The sequence below is a fragment of the Phallusia mammillata genome, chromosome 8 (assembly GCF_965637545.1).
Source record: "Phallusia mammillata chromosome 8, kaPhaMamm4.hap1.1, whole genome shotgun sequence".
Classification (NCBI taxonomy): Eukaryota; Metazoa; Chordata; class Ascidiacea; order Phlebobranchia; family Ascidiidae; genus Phallusia; species Phallusia mammillata.
Window position 1 is genome coordinate 14,932,643 of NC_137259.1, and position 17,018 is coordinate 14,949,660.

General features: G+C 35.2%; 1 protein-coding gene and 1 pseudogene across 2 annotated transcripts; both read right to left on the minus strand.

Moving 5' to 3' along the window:
• Positions 1-160: 160 nt before the first annotated feature.
• On the minus strand, positions 161-11,601 carry LOC145204759 (uncharacterized). Of its 2 annotated transcripts, none has more exons than XM_080077355.1 (18): positions 11,383-11,601; positions 10,362-10,476; positions 9,858-9,958; positions 9,485-9,571; positions 8,897-9,030; positions 8,744-8,835; positions 6,579-6,718; positions 6,091-6,188; positions 5,625-5,853; positions 5,129-5,255; positions 4,678-4,879; positions 4,069-4,178; positions 3,923-4,006; positions 3,203-3,370; positions 2,999-3,092; positions 2,345-2,495; positions 1,799-1,925; positions 161-1,249 (listed from the first exon to the last, which is right to left on the minus strand). In XM_080077355.1, the coding sequence occupies exons 1-18, from the start codon at positions 11,485-11,487 to the stop codon at positions 1,095-1,097; spliced, it is 2,319 nt and encodes a 772-aa protein (XP_079933481.1). In that variant the 5' UTR covers positions 11,488-11,601; the 3' UTR covers positions 161-1,094. The 2 variants fall into 2 exon arrangements, with proteins under 2 accessions (XP_079933481.1, XP_079933480.1); XM_080077354.1 differs by having other exon boundaries at positions 4,678-4,885.
• A 3,105-nt stretch (positions 11,602-14,706) lies between these two features.
• LOC145205659 (uncharacterized) lies at positions 14,707-16,606 on the minus strand (annotated as a pseudogene).
• Between the last annotated feature and the right edge of the window lie 412 nt (positions 16,607-17,018).

Here is a 17,018-nt window from a genome sequence, read left to right on the forward strand (position 1 = left end):
ATCACAGGTCAATAATTCAAGCGAACTTTGTCCTTTGTAAGCTTGTTTGTGCTTGCAAGGCTGCAAACACAACTGAAGTACAATCTGCTTCGTTACCTACTAATCCCATTGTCTAAAATGTTACATTTCTACTTTCAATTAGAAAACAGAACAGAGTGCATAAATGTACATTTTTCTTGTTTAGAACAAAGAACGAAAAAAACAGTACAAAAATAGGGTCTGAAAAGAGTTAACACGTACAATGGTAACACTTGGTGCAAGTATTTTTGTGTCACTGGTGTAGTGTGTAGAAATTTTACAGTAGAAATAACGGGAGGTTAACGTTTGAACAACACTTCGTAAAAATAAGGTACTTTTTTCTTTAAGGGATCTTGTACTAAGTTTTAGCACCTAAAGTACAAATATACACGTATATTAGAGGTGCAGATCATGAATCACCCTCATACACATTACAGAAAAAGCAAACCAACACAAAACTGCATTCAATTCGCAATTTAAACAGGGTAACACAGTTATAGTTAGAAATATTAAAAGCACCGTTTTATGGCCATGCATGTTTAGCATAGGTTTGAGGACACAAGACCAATGAAGTAGTGACACAAAAAGGGCAAATTTACACTAGATATTATATATATTTAAAAAACAGTTTGATATAACTAAGCTGCTATGAGAATAGCTTTGCTGATTCAGCATGACACATGTCCCGAACAGCTTTGTTTACATGACCTTCAAAAAGTATTTAGTACCACTTATAAAAGGTTGTGAACAGCTGATTTACTTAAAAAGTTATGGGCTTTAAATAAAAGGAAATGCGATTGGGAATATTGTATACTTTAGCTAGAATCTTGCAGCTAGTTGCTTGGTGAATGAAGACTATAATCAACCTTATGCTTGTTGATTCAAATTCGTGAATCTGGTTGGGCAAAGAAGTTGATATAATTGGACAAAAACTTAGACTTACGAGATACAAATACAAGGGCCTTGCGGCAAGGCGGTATACCTACGCTATACTTTATCAGAACGTGTTCAAGCCTGATAAGGTGCAAGTGTATTAGTGCACAGCGGTATCTATAAACAAAGGTGTTAAGTTTTCATCACATATGGTTTCCACATTGTTGTGACCACAGAACACATGAGTGGTCAGCAGAAGTTGATGCGAAAGACTGACCGCTTGGGTGCCAGCGACATTGGATGATTTTGTCGTTATGGTGATGACAACGAAATGATGAAGAGTCCAACTCCACAACATCTGTTATTTTACATGAGAATTTGAGCACGTTGAACGACAATTTTTGGACAGCAGAATTATGTGAGCAGGTTAAGTTTTTATTTATACTTACGGACGACGCTATGACTAAATTAGGAATGTTTTAAGGATTGGTTTTATTTTGACTACAAACCATCATTAAACCTTTTCAAATTTTTGATACTTTTTATTATAGAATTCTCTTTGCTATTTGAGGAAATATTTTAAACTTTGAGCCTTATAACGTTTAAAATTGACTAATTATAGCATCTTGCAAAGTAAATCTTTGTATTTGGAACATCAAGAAGCAAAGTTTGAAATATTTTTGTATAAATGTTGTTCAAGCACGTATTGTTTATCCTAACCGAACTTTTGAAACACATACTATTACGCACAGGACAAGCATAATTGGTGGTTCGAATCCCACTTCGTACTAGCCTAAATCCCAGTGTTTTTTGCCACTATACATAACTCAGGGCTTGGTTTTGAAGTCAAATTAAACCTATGTGTCCGTATTCACATTATTTTAAAAAAGCCAGCAAACTAATGCACCTTGTTTTAAAACTGCATCTATATTTGTTACGAGAGCCGTTCCGTCGTATGATCCTGACAGAAGCAGGTTAGGAGTTACAGGGTTGAACCGAACACTCCGTATTTCACCGTTGTGTGATTGGAAGTCCTAGAAATTAAAAGTAAACGTCATTTCAATGGTTCTCAAGATTTTTTATTTTTTAATAATTTTCAGAAATAAGGCTTAAGGTAAGGTTTTGCGACATCCAGCGGCAAAGCTACAAGCATTCCCAGCGTTCAAATGCTGTGTTCAGGTTTGGCTAATTGTTTTAATAAAAGCAAAAGAAATTCAAATAAGAGTAAAAATACAATTAAAAAAACAAACAAAAACTCCCAAAGATAGATGAAATGTCAAAGTTCTATTGTTGCATTTTGCATTATAGTCGCATTCACTGACAAACTTTTAACCAATGTGAAATTTACTCCAAACAATTATCTCTGAGACCTTTTTTTGTCCACATTTAGCCAACAAACAGCAGGACAAAGTTTATATGAACACCATAATGCCTGAAAGACAAACAATTTCACCTTTGCTATTTTTCCGGCAACCAGGTCGTACACAGAAATGGTATTGTCGTCTCTTCCAACGACTAAATAGCGCCCACTGGCGTCTACGCATACGCTTGTCGGAATCACAGGCGCACTGGAGGAAGGCCCGAAACCGAGAACACTGGCGCATCTAAACAAGAAGTTATGAAAGGTTTTAGGGTATTGTTTTGTCCGGAACAAAACGATATACTAGAACAAAATAAATAAATTTTGGCCAAAGTAACGTAACGAAATTACAAATCTAAAATAATTGAAATGCCGCAACGAATTACTTTAATTTTTTGTTCCCGTGTTTCATTCTGAAAGTTAACATCGAAGTGTTGCTTAACATGTAGCGTCATAATAATAAATAAACGCACCAAAGATGTTGTTTTTGTGCCACCTGCTGAATTTCAAATGGCAAATGTTTTGTGACGAAATAACGACTGTTGTGTGTTGCAACTTTTATTTCTTTGTTCTGTAAAGTGATGCGAACACCACGAACGAGTTTCTTTCGTTGAGACCAAAATACCAAAAATTTTTAACTTTAGGAAAAAAATAAGTCGTTTTGGTGTCACAATGACCTTTTTTGCCGTAGTTGCTGCTAAACTTCTGTAAGAGACATTTGCCAAATGTTTAAAATACGATTTTCACCTTGCTGATTTGAGGTCCCAAATTCGCAGTGATTTGTCCTGAGAAGTGGAAGCCAACATTCCATTGTTCCACGAATAAAGTGATAATATTTGATCTGTAGAAAAAATCTTTGCAAAAATATTGTATGTGAAAATTTTTGGTAATCACTAGAAAATAGCAACAAAATGACTACAAGAATATTGTAGAATGATGAGGTCTGCATACCAACATGTCCAGTTAGTCTGTGCAGCATTGTGTCCACCTGACAATCATATGTAAACACCTGACAATTACCAGAACCACAACTTGCAAGCACAGATCCAGAACCAAAACCATCTACGAATGTGATATCTCGAACTACACCTTCATGATGACACAATTCAAATGTTGGTTCTGAAATAAAATAAAAAATATTTTTAAAACAAAACTGTTGTGAATCCTGCCAAAAAAATCATTGAAAGTCCAGCAAAGTGGTTTTTAAACAATGGGAAATTTTCCAGATTCCAGATGTAATTATTTGGTCACAAAATTGTTTTTTTTATCTGTTTGAAACCATTATTGTTACTGTATGGTACAAAACATTATAAAAAACAATACCACAGGGGAAATTCAACCTTGGTTATTAACTTTAGTGGGAAATTACACCAAAAAGGTCATGAACCACTCAAGCAGGTCACAATTTATTGCCTATTTTATGTAAGTTTTATTATTTTACATTTTCATCGAGTTCACAATTTTTTGTTTACAGATAAACATTGTCTTGATAAATTAGAAATACACTGGTGTAATGGCATCAATTTTTATCTTTAGTATCTCCAAAAATAGGGTCACATTTATATTTTGCAGCTATACTGCTGTTATGTGTGTTGCCACAAAATAACTAGTTCACTTAAAAAATAGTAGCCACAATACACAACACACAAGTTAATAACACCAAATACAGACCTGATAAATGATTAGAGTCCACACTAAAATCAAAAAGTTTGATCATTTTGTCATTGGAACAGGAGGCAAGCATGCTTCCATCTCCTAGAAAATAGATTTTAAGTAGCAATACTTTTTTAAAAGTTGTATGGTAAATTTTTTTTTACCACTCCATGCTAATGCATAAATTGATCCTTTATGCACATGCGTCCTTTTCATAAGCAGTCTTGTCCATTCTAGTCCAATGCCAAGTTCAGCCTGATATTTCTGCTTGTGGCTGTAGCATTGGATTGTAGTTAATAAAGTGGCCAGAAAATGTATATTTAAAAAAAAATTAAAATCTTTTTATTCTACCTATACCAGCAGAGGTACACAACATTTTTGTCAAAATGCATATTTTTAATAGATGGCTACCAGTATAATTGACAGAAATTTATGTGGTTACATACATTTGTGTCAGAAACTAAGGGTATTTAGTTTTGGAATTGAAGAAAAATATAGTTAGTAATACAAAATAAGTAAATTAAACAATAAAAAGCTTAATGGTTATAGCTTTAAACTTTTGATTTGATTGAACAATTGATTTGTATTATTATGTAAAGGCAGGTAGTATTTTGTTAAGTAGATCTAAGATTTTATCAATCCCAGTAAAACAGACATTTCTACTTTCTAATTTTTTTTGTGACTTACCAGCCGTGTACTGTATTACCATTGCTGCTTGTTGTCAGAATTACCTATTTCTAATACCAACATGGTCAAGGTGCAAAAAAACTTACAGGCTTGGGTTGAATGGTTGCTTCGGCATTGAACAAATCTTTAGATTTTGGGCATTGGATCCAACTGCATAGACATGACCGAAAGGATGAAAAGCCACTGCTCTAATTGCGGAGCCCTCTTCCGTTTTCTCAACAGGAACATACTCAAGGGGGAATTGGTGGTAATTTGTGGTCATTAGTGGTTGAGGGTCCTCCATAAAAACTGGTTCTATGAAAGAAATTTCAAACTAAGGTCTTGATTGTTAACATTTTTAACTGAAAAAACAAACAAACAAACATTAAATTGGGTAGTTTCTAATACATTAAACAATTAGTTTCTAATACATAAAACAAAAATACTGGTAAATGGTAAAAGATAAACATTCCCAATGCAAATCATATTTTACAGCATTAACAGTTTTTTTTACAATACAACTTACCAACACTAAAAATATTGCATTTAAAACAATACCTTGTTTCACTTGAAGGTTTTGTCGAATAATATTGGCTTGTTCCTCTTTCTGCTGAAGCTGTCGCAGCACTCTGTCTCTGTCTTGTCGAACTGCTGCTTGCTCCGCCATAAAATCGGCATAGGAATCCTTTGCAGGTACAAAGAAAAGAATGACACAATATTTACATTTGTCTTGGTATACGGTACAACTTCTGATCTTTCACAACTAAACATAAATCTCATGTTTTTTTCCAGCTGTTCCGGTGATTTTACATAAATAACAGTGACGGTATAATACAAGTATCTTTACCCAACCATTCACTTTAAAAAAATAGGCCCCAGCAAAAGCAATCCCCAAAAATTGCATAAAACAGCTCGTACAGCAATGTATAAATTTAATGCTCAGGACAGTTTGTGCAACCAAGCACCGATCATTAAAAACAGTGATGCTCCACACTGAATACTCAGGTTTTGGCTAGGCTTGACCCATCCCTAGTAACCTTAGTTGTTAACCTACCCTAGGATCTGGTAAATGTTCAACATTGCTATCCTGTGATTGCGGCTGTGTAGCAGGACTTTGAACATTAACTGCATTGGATGGAGGCTGGTTTTGGGTCATTGAGGTGGAATCATTATGTTGGAATTGATGAAGCTGTGAAAGTTGTTGTGAAGCATTTGTGGATGGTTTGTCAGTAGCTTCATCCCAAGCTTGGGATACATGAGGTTTTGTTTCAATGGTTTGTTCTCTGTAAACATATCTTTTGTGAATACAACTTTTATATTTTAAACCAAATTTTTCTGTGATTAACATAACATTCTAAAAAAAAAGATAAGAAAAAAAATTTTCAACACCTTTTTATCACTTTTACCACATATACTTTCCAAATTTTTAGTATAATTTTTTTAGTTTTGATATGTTTTGTGAGTAACTTTTTATGTATGGAAATAAGTTGTACATTACAACTTGTTTGAAAAAAACTAACAATGTCTCTTGTTGCATAGAAGACTCAGACTTTTCTGGAGACACTGAAGGACTTGGAATAATCCCATGTCGTTTAAGCGGAACTGAGCTCACTTTAACCTAAACAAAAGAATGTAACATTGTTTACTAAGATCAATATATTCACACTGGAATCAGCACTGAAGCGTCGATGCAGACCAGAGATCACAGCATACTTATCGATAATCATAGTGTGCCAGGCCTATTAAAGACATCATAATGAATCAGTAGTGGGTTCAAATCCCACTGCAGGCTAGATATTTCTAACTGTGCCTTGCCATATGTAATGCTTGGGAGACCGGGTGATTCGACACAATGCATTTAATAGGCCTGGTGTACTAGTTTTTTAAGTTAATGGTTGCAAAATTCTGTACTACAAAACTAGCATGATTTGATTACAAAATTATTACCACCACACAAAAATAGGGGGTAGTTTCCTGAAAACAGCCCACACCCAAAAATACCACTAACCTCCAATTTGGTTTTATCAATGGGTTGTTTAAACAGGAAATCTTCAGGTACACTTTGCAGACGTTGAAGAATCAAGTTATCAGTATTTGCTGCTGATGTCGAATTTAGAAATTCATCACAAGTAATTTCACATCTGGAATCTGCCAAAAAGAATACCACACTTAGAAAAAAAGGAAAGTCATCTACAATGACATCAAAAAACAAGCTAAATTTCTAAAATATACAAAATTGCTCTGATGATAAAGATGACCAAGTTGAATAAAACTAGAAGGGTGGCTTAGCACATATTGCTTTTGCATGTACACTATAGCGTATTTTGAAACATTAATATATTTCCTATACTAATTTTATATTGGGTCCCATTTGGTTGTTTCTGCAAGCAGAAACGCATGGGTCCCCACACATGCAAAGTTGTAAATAGTGCATTTCAAGAGATAACATTCAGAAAGTTATTAAGTCAATTTTGTTAAGTCAAATACAGTGATTGGTACTGAAAATAAATAAATATGCTATATGGGGTACCAGTGGCGCAACTAGCGGAAAATTGATGGGGCAGGCAACGAACTACCAATACGACTTTCCCAAAAACAATTGTATTGCTAAGTGCGTATCATAGATTGGTCAAATGGTCCGACGCGCTTTTCCACTAATAATCTAAAAAAATGGGTTTCGTCCTTGGGTTGTACGGCTTCGAATGCCGTGAAAAAGTAACATTTGTAAGTCACAAAGCCCATTGTGATAGTATATTGACGATTCAAACTTAGGCATTGTTTCGTAACAAATAAACTCGTTCGACTGGGTGTTTAGTGTTTACACGTTAATTTTGTAATCTGTCTACTAGTGCTGTACTATATAATGTGTAAGTTTCTCATGATCATTCCTTGTGCATATTTACGTCAGGAGCATCAAGTTTGAGTGGAAACCAAGTAAATTTGTTAATAATGTCTTGTCCATCTAAGTCTAAGAAAACGAGGAAAATAACGTCGTGTTTTCAAAAGTCTGTTTCGGGTAGCGGACCAGGAACTGACACGTAAATTACAAACAAGTTGTTAAAGGATTTTTGGCTGAAGCTCCACTCCGATAAATATTTATTTTTGTGTGTTTACATGTAAATACGTTTTCAAGTTCCAACAAAGATCGTCATTGCGGTTAATTAGGTTGTTGTATAAATGCATCGCAGAAACTTCGTTTTTACCATCGCAGTACATGCCGATGAAGCGATTTACTGCTGTACCGGCGCCTTGTCCTGTCATTTGAAAGTTATTTTTGGCTTTAATGCGGACGAACGTGTTTTCGGCGCTATACGAGAGCCGTTATACGCAATAACGCCGATAGAAAAGGGACCTGGCATGCCGACGAACCTGCCCCCCTAGTTGCGCCCATGTGCAGTACAAACTATTTAATTTCATTCCATTCATACATTTTTGAACGATTTTCTATTTTATGGTCTATCTGAGAAAAAGTGTAATTAGTGAGAAAATAGAACAAAACACAACAATCAGCTTCTATTAATGGTGAATTGCACACAATTGTAGGGGGCTAGTAAATGAGTAAATGATAGGTCTACACTACAGGGCTGAACACAACAATGGACACCTATAAATAATTGGCACACTGTACAAGCTATCTAAATTTCATTCAATTCTCACATAGTACAAAAAATTGACCCATTTTGGGGGGCTAGAGGGGTAAATATTGGGGCAACAGGGTTGAACATAACAATCAACAACTATAAATAGCACATTTTACAAGCTATACAAATTTCATCCAATTCGGACAACATTTAAAAAATTTACCCTTTTTAGGGGGCTAGAGGGGTAAATATTTGGGTTACATGGTTAAACACAACAATCGACACAAATAAATGAAAAATTCTACAAGCTGTCCGAATTTCATTTAATTCCGAGACCTTTCAAAAAACTCACCCATTTTAGGGGGTTAGTGGGGTTAAAAAAACTTAGTGATATCAACTTCAGGGAAGGGAACCCATAGTAACTCCCAGCTTTTAATAAGTGAAAACAGTTTTACAACCACACATGATTGTATTATAGATAACATTGATAGAAATGTCCCGAATGTGGACCTTTAGGCCAATGGCTTTCAATGTAATATAAATAATTACTTTTTTCTACAATGGTTTTGTGCCTATTTTACCATTTTGTTACCTGATCTTTCACTGACATTGCTTGTTGCTCTCCTGTGACAGTAATCAACACATCTGTCATAAAGCTGGCCTTTGGCTATGGCTGATATTAACCTTTAATAAAAGACATAACAAAAAACAGTATAGAAAGTGAATAAGTATTCGTAAAATTCACCTTTCATTATTTAAGTACAAACTCGGTTGTTGTCTACGAGCCATAGATAGAATTGGATCAATAAGTTGGGCAATTTCGTGATAGCATTCAAGTCTGGTGGCTAGTACCACTGTATCAAAGGTGTGTTGGTTTACCTGTAATATAAGCGTCATTAAAAAAGCCAAATTTACAAAAAAAATCTAGAAGTTTCCAAATAGATCAACCCTATTTTGTGCCCTGGAAAAACTTTTAATGGACAGAATGAACGTAGTACTACAAACAGTATAAAGTGGTGTAAGGGACTTATTGAATTTTCAAATGATTAACCTATTTTGTTGTTTTTGTTCAAATAATTTATAAGTATAGAGACATAGGCCTACAGCAGTTATTAAACAGAGTAATTTTCAAACAAAAATGTGTTGTAATTGTGCTCTTTGTCATTAAATGTACACTACTTTTTTTATTCCTTTTATCATAATAAATTATAAGCGACATGCAACAGCCTCAAGGTGAACCAATTTTATATGTCAGTCACAAATTAACAAAAAAATTAACAAAAATGTTCAAGCAGCAAGTAAACTGTTTATGTTAAAAGATGTTAGATTTTACCTGTTTAGCATAATAGTGGTGTATTGATTCTGTCATTGCTTCACATTCTGCATCACTACAACAAGACTGCACTTCCACAACTATGTCCTGTAAAAATTTAAACCCAACATAGCTTTAACATGAACATAATACAACTCGTGTTAAATTTATTTCACTCTATGAAAGAGACATCATTGAGGTTAACTGTTTACCATGTCAGTAAAAGCTGTGCAAGGTTAAGGGACACAATTGGTGAATATATGAATGTTAAATTTGTTGCCATTACATTGACATATACTACTACAACTTTCAGTAGATTATAATCAAGGCCCAAGAGTGAGGAGTGCATGTTATTTGAGCATCACCAACTCTATCAATGCATGCACAACTTTACCTTCAACGCTCTTTCTACACTCACATCTTCATCACTGAAACAAGATTCGCAAAATCTTTGACGAAAGAATAAAAACAAAATTCTTTTCTGGGTGGCTTTATCTGCAAAAAATAGTATTTTTGTTTGATCTTTATGCAATTTTTTCAGCATGAGTGTGCAGCATTTTCCATCGGTTGGGCAAATACAACATATAATTAGCCCATAAGCCACAATTTTATAAAACACAAATTGTGGGTGTGGCATGGTGGGTACCAAATAAGTTTTTATTGAGTTAACAATGCCTGAAAAAGATTGTGGTCACATTTTTAGGTTGCAAACGGCTTTAATCTGTTCTAGAACAAAAATGATTTGGCAACACTTGCTGGCACTGCACTGATATAGGTTTAGCATGCCATATTTCATTTGAAATCAAAACTTCTGCACCAGCCCATGAAGCTGATTTGGTTCCATGAGTTTTAGGTTGCACACAACAGATTTTACTATGTTCCAAAAGACCAAAAGTACCTAAAATCTCAAACAACTCTTGCAGATAATGTTTTGCTTTATCCCATTCCCCATTCACAGCAAACACTTTTAAGGGCATTAGCAGATCTCCATCAAAACTTGAAGTAAATTGAATCTAAATTGTAGAAAACACATATTGTTTATTGGATTAGATTGAAAGAGCTAAATAGCAACAATCGTTAATTATAAACTCAACAAAAATGTGTTCTCGTTGAAGGCTATGTTGTTGTTAAAAGCAAAATGGTTCATTTATCAAATGTTTGGGCTAATACTAATGCTAACACAGGTGAACAATACACACAAATTTGAGCTAATCTCAGTTTTTAATTTTGTAGCAATGTGTTTATTACTTTGAGTATGTATTTAATTTTTGCGTATCAAACAGACGTCCTCTAAACATATGTAATTATTTCCTTTTTAAGTTAGCTGATGTCCTTCTAAAAGTGTAACGCCCTAATCTCATCACCACCATAAAACCTTTTTCTTATACCCTTTTCTATCACAGTAATTTTTTCTTTGTTTCGGGGTGACATACCTTCGCCCCGGGTTAAAACAACATGTCAACTTCTTTCTATAAACAATCATGTTAGAAGTAACAACTGACGGTTAGTGTAAAATAGTAACAACCTAGTGTATGTACGTTTGTTCAAAGATTGCCTTGCTGCAAAGTAAGTAATTCATGTGTAGTGTTTTGTTCAAGCTACATTTTCTATAACATCTCTTTTTATAATAAATTTTACGTACGCCCTTACATATTGGTTTGTTACACTAACTTTTGTGTAGTCAGTTTGCACATTTTCTTTCTATAAGTTCTAAGTTGCTTAACTAAGTTACACAGCGATATAAATATAATCACAACAGTACCTTAAATCGCAACAATTTGAAAAGCACATTGACATTGCAACTTTTTTTAGTTTTTACACAATTATTATGATTGTGTGAAGTTATTTTATACACAATGTAATATCGTTCATTCTAAAGAACATTTATTTGCAAAAGGTGTTTAAAACATCATGCATACCCCACTTTCTTTTCCCAATGCATCAGCACTGACAAAAAGCCTTCGAGATATTAAATACTCATGGATTGCCTTAACCACAGAACTGTCGTCTATGATTATATCCATTGATTCTCAGGAATTAAACTTGGTTTTATTGGACTAAGTAAACAAGAAACTACTAAAAATGAGACAAGATGTTTCGTGAGCGGCCCCAACAACAATGTAAACATAACGTACATGTTACGCATGAGTGATGTGATGCGCCCGACTGGTTTTGTCAAAAGTCCATCGAAAAAAAAAAATCGTCAACCGTTCTCCACTCTAGAACGTTAAAGCAAAGCCGGAGCTAAACTCGTTACTGCGTCGATTTATGTGATTTGTTTATTCATGCGACCGGACTTAATGGAATTTTTCGCTGAAAACTGTTTTGTCGTGTGTTTTCTGGCAACGGGTCGTCTAAAGTTTGATGGCCATACTTGCATTTTGTCCAGGAGCGTACTTGAACTAGTTCTGTTTAATTAGATGTAGTAAGTTAGTGCGGTATCGCAACCGTACAGTCGCTGCATGTCCGAACAAATCATGTACCAATTATTCCTCTGTTATTCTTCCAATACGTGTGTACAAGAATGTAACAAACAAATTGGTTGGCACTTGAGCATATGGCAAATGCATTAAGTGGCCTGTGAAGCACCAGCCTCCTTAGAGCCTGTTGGGCGGCAGGTATGGTGTCTCAAGGGAATGGATAGGTTGATAACGCAAGATTCTTCTTCGTTAGGACGCGACCACAATGGCCTTGCAGGTGCTGCGTGCGTTAGAGCGATCCAATCTAATTGCTCACGATTGACCCGTTGATAGAATCTCACGGCTTTTCTTATTTCGTCTGGGTTGTTGCCGAAGCTAGTCTGATCAAGATCTGTGCTTGCAATTAAACCTTGGAAGATTTCACACCTTATCTCCTGCAAACGTCGTCGTAGACCTTCAGCTAGAAATTGATCTCTGTCACTTATGAATTCGACTAGAGAGATCTCTTCCTCCAAAGCACAAGGCTTGAACTTCAAATCAAACTCTCCAAAGTTAGAATTCCAGACAAAGGTTGGAACTGCGTTCTGAACCACAGTCAAACGATTTATCTCACGCTTAGCGACAGTAGAAAGTTGCAGTGTGCGACTACGGACACGGTTTATGTGTTCTTCTCCCTCCTCACGATTTATAGGTTGTCTGTAATGTCTGGAATAGTTAAAGAGTCTTGCGAACCGGATGGACCTACGTCGGAATGAGCCTCTTAAACTCGCTCGATTCATAGCACTTAGCTCAAATATTTGGCACACCAGAGTTGATTAACACTCTGTATTCTTGAATATTTGCTTTAGGCGATATCGTCAGATTAGCTCTTGACCAGCTAACAACAGCAGTGAGATAAAAACCACGATTAGCATCCACAAATAGAACCCACAAATAGAACGGCGAAAACATCAAAGTCTACGCTTATATAACAATGCGAAACATGGGCCGGTGTACGAATTCTTTTTCTCATATTACTTATATTATTTATTTTAAGGAAGCCATGTAATTTATAGTGCCATAGCGCCTTTTGGTGAACACCATTTGCTTTTTCACAGGGTGGAAACGACGCGTTCTAATACGAATCACAACTGCGGAAACATTGCAAATACCGACGGAAATATGTGTCATAAGGGAATAAACACTATGTTTACTGTTAGATCTTTCTGGAACCCGAAAAATGGCTGAAAATAACTTATGACTACCATAGAAACGGAAATATAAACATTAGTCTATGCAGAAATGAGGGTAAACATTTCCATTTCGTGGTGTGAAACGTTATTGCGAAATAACATGCAATCGTTTTCATAAACATTGCACAATAGTGTTGTAACCGCTACACCTGAAACTACAGACAACGATAAAGTTTAAACCACACCAAAGACAACTATTTTTGTTTATTAGTTTATCAAAGTAGATTGTGAATTTATCAAAGTTTTTTTGCCCCAAAACGATTTCCTCCCCCAATTTTTTTTCCTCTTCCAAATTTTTTTCTAATTTCGGTTCGCATATTTCCAAAATGTTTCCGAATTCGAACCACAGGGCTTTTTCAGCCAATCACAGCAGCGGAAATCTGCGGGTTGCCGTTACGTCACGTCTAGGTTGCTAAGCGGTTACTTTGACTTCAGTATTGTCGACGTTGCAAGTTTTATGTCAGTTTTGATTCCAAAAAACGTTTTTACAAGTCAGAACATGGTGAAGACTGATGCATTTTGGTTGTTTGAACTGAAGGTAATGTTTATTAGGTTATGTATAGCAGTAAGTTATACACACATAATTTTTATTAAGTGTAAAATCACTTTTGTGCAATATATGCATCATTAATGTTATTGTTAGATTAAGTCTGAAATAGCTTTTGTGCAAAATATTTTCTATTATTAATGGTATGTGTTTGTTAAGGATAGCAACGCATCCCCTTCAATCAATCAATGTCAAAATTTAACTTTGTACCGTATATTTTTTACTTTTTATGAGCACTGCATGCAGGCAAGTTTGCATGGCATAAAATAAGTGTATTATGCCTCATTGTCTCTAGTGCAAGCACATATGATCAACGCAATTAAACACATTATGCATGCGATACCTTGGCAGTTGGGATCAACAAACTGTTCTAAACCTACAGAGATGAATGGTATAATTGTACACAGTGCAGTTCCAACATAAGTGTACACTTGGCATGCCATTTGCATAGTTGTTCCAAACAACTCCCAGTATTTTCAGTTTTGAATGTTGTTCTGTGCGAACATTGTATATATATGTTATTTGTTATTTTTATTGTGCATGCTGGAATTTTGCCGTAAGTTTACAATAAAACAGAAGTGATCTTGAATAGCAAATTGAAGTAGTGTGCTTGAGAGCAAATGCAGGATTTAAAAAAACTACTACAGTATAAAGTAAATTATGAGAAGATTTACTTGTGCTAGCAAATTTATTGTTTTTCTTGTGACATTGAAATGATAATAGTCCCAAAAAATGTGAGCAGCTTTTTCTCAGTTATTTTATTTTTCTTGTTTACACCAGTTTTGTTTTTTTATTCATTTATAATCACATGTATGAAACAAAACACCTTTTTACTTACAATACTCTAAATTAGGGTTAGCAAGCTTGGCTATGACAGCACTCTATATTACCAGTCATATTTGTCAGCAAGTTAAATTAGTTTGTCTTGACCTTGCTACACAGGCTATTTATTTTCCTCCATGGTTTACATTATTTGCAACTCTTTATATGGAACAAAACAGTTGTACCTAAATTAAAACATTATATCACTTATTTCGACAGTCCTCCAAAAGTTTGTTTATTATGCATGCAGTAACCACAGTTAAAAATAATCGGTCAACACAGTTCTATAAAGTAGATCCAATAGTCTATTGGTATAACATTCTCCATAATAGTCAATATGTTTACTAGTACAATAACTTTAGTCATAGCTAATTGTCAAGCAAATGCCTTTTAACTTCTTGATGGAGTGCTTGATGTCTCCGACCTGCCCTGAGTTTTTCTGTAGCCCATCCATTCTCAAGGTTTTATTTGTTTTGGCAGCGCAACTGCTCTTCCTTGATTTCAGAAATACAGGCCTGAGCTCTGGTGGCTTAAGGCACACTAAGCTATAGGTAATCACTTTGGAGCATGGAAAAGTAAATTCTAATTGTTAAACAACAAATATGATTAAGCATCCATGCAGGTTCTGGAATAGCAAATAGCCCAACTTACAATCCAATCAATTAATCAAAAACCAATTGCCCAAATCTACAAACCAAATTAGGTAATATTGTTTTTTGTACCAACCATACCAAGAAAATATATCATTTTAATGTCAGTACCAAAAAAACTATGTATTTTGCTCCCAGCATTGCGGCTGCCAATTGAGTTTTTTCCAAATGAATGAAGTGCTGATCTCATTTGTGCAACAAAATGAGCAGAATAGATAGAGTTCTTAAACCTTTCTAATGCTTCATTAGTTTTCTTTTAATGAAAGTCACTAGAGTGCTTGGTCTTTATAAGCTCAGAACACTAGTAAATTTAAGAAAAGTTCTCTGCAGTGTAGTCCGGACATTGAGGCACTGGTTTATGTGAGGTTCCAGCAATGCTATCAGACAATGAAGTGGGTGGATTGATTTCCATGGCATTTGAACAGCCACCATGATCTTGTGTAGATGTGTGGTGGCCAAATCACTAAAGAATTCCACAGATGGTGCCTGCTCCTGACCCAATGCAACGCCTGCATACATTTGCTTCTGAGGTGCTGATCCCTGATACATCCCCAATTGGACTACCACATAATAGGACTGTAGATGAGGCATTAGTCTTATCCAGATTGGTTGTAGAAGCCACAAACACTATTTCAGAAGATTGCAACATCATTTTGTGGATTCTTTCCATGATCGGACTTACAATGGCAGGAACATAAAATCCTTTAAATTGCTCAAGGCAGATCTTAGCCTCAGATTCACCGGCATACTTCTGTACAGCACAAAACAAATTTATACCACTTTATGCCCCAAAGTTACATTTACGCCACTGATCCCAGAGATAGAAGAGCAGGGTTTTGGATTATGGCAGTTGTTAGTGACTGCTGCACTTATTCCATCTGTAACAAGCAACTTGGTCTCATGGGTTTGTAGTTTGTAATGCTTGAGACACTGACAATTATTGCTAAAAATACATGAAGAAAATATTTTTTGTAGATGCACTGATCTTTAGCTAACCAAGGTCTCCGGCAGCTTTAAGCAAGTGATTTTGGTTAACTGCAACACTTACACTTACTATACATGGATGAGTAGAAACCAACTTTTCTGATGTTTAGTTGACTTGGTGAAAAGTTTGATCTTAACATCCATAGACACAGGACACAAAGTGTTGAATTTGATGCACCAGTTTTATGTTGGCAAAACTGATTAAGATGGCATTTAAAGGTTTCCCCAAAATATTTTAGGATTGAAAAATGTTTTGTATACATTCCAGCTAGTACTAGAAACTACACAAAAAGACTCCAGTCACTCGTCCCATTCTTTTGCTGATTGTAAGGTCAGTCTAAAAAACATTTCTTCATTTCCTTTTGTTACTAATTTTTCTCCAAGTTCCACCATTGCTGCAGGGAATCCACTTAACAATATCAGATGATTATTTACAAAAAAGCTTATGATTAATTATTAAAAATGCCCCTTAAAATGCTTTTAATTTAGTAATACAATTATAAAACCATGCACAACCTTAACTTTCAAATACAGCAACTCAAAGCAGATTGACTGGTTAGTGGTTACTACGCAAGCTGTCGTCTAATTGGTTCAATGAGTCGACTACGCTGATTGGTTAAAAAGTCACATGACCCGGGAAAACCCGCCTTTGTGATTGGCTTAAAAATCCCTGTGGTTCGAATTCGGAAACATTTTGGAAATATGCTTTCGGTTCGTCAAGTATCACGTGACTTATTTGTCCTCTTTGTTGACGTTGTTCGGTAAGCGACCAGCGTTTGTGTGTAGTGATTTTAGTCTATTTAAATCATTTATTTGGCTCAATTTATTCATGAAATATTACAACAAACATTTGTAGAATGAGTTTAATATTTTTTATAACTGTGTGAAGTTTAATGGTGA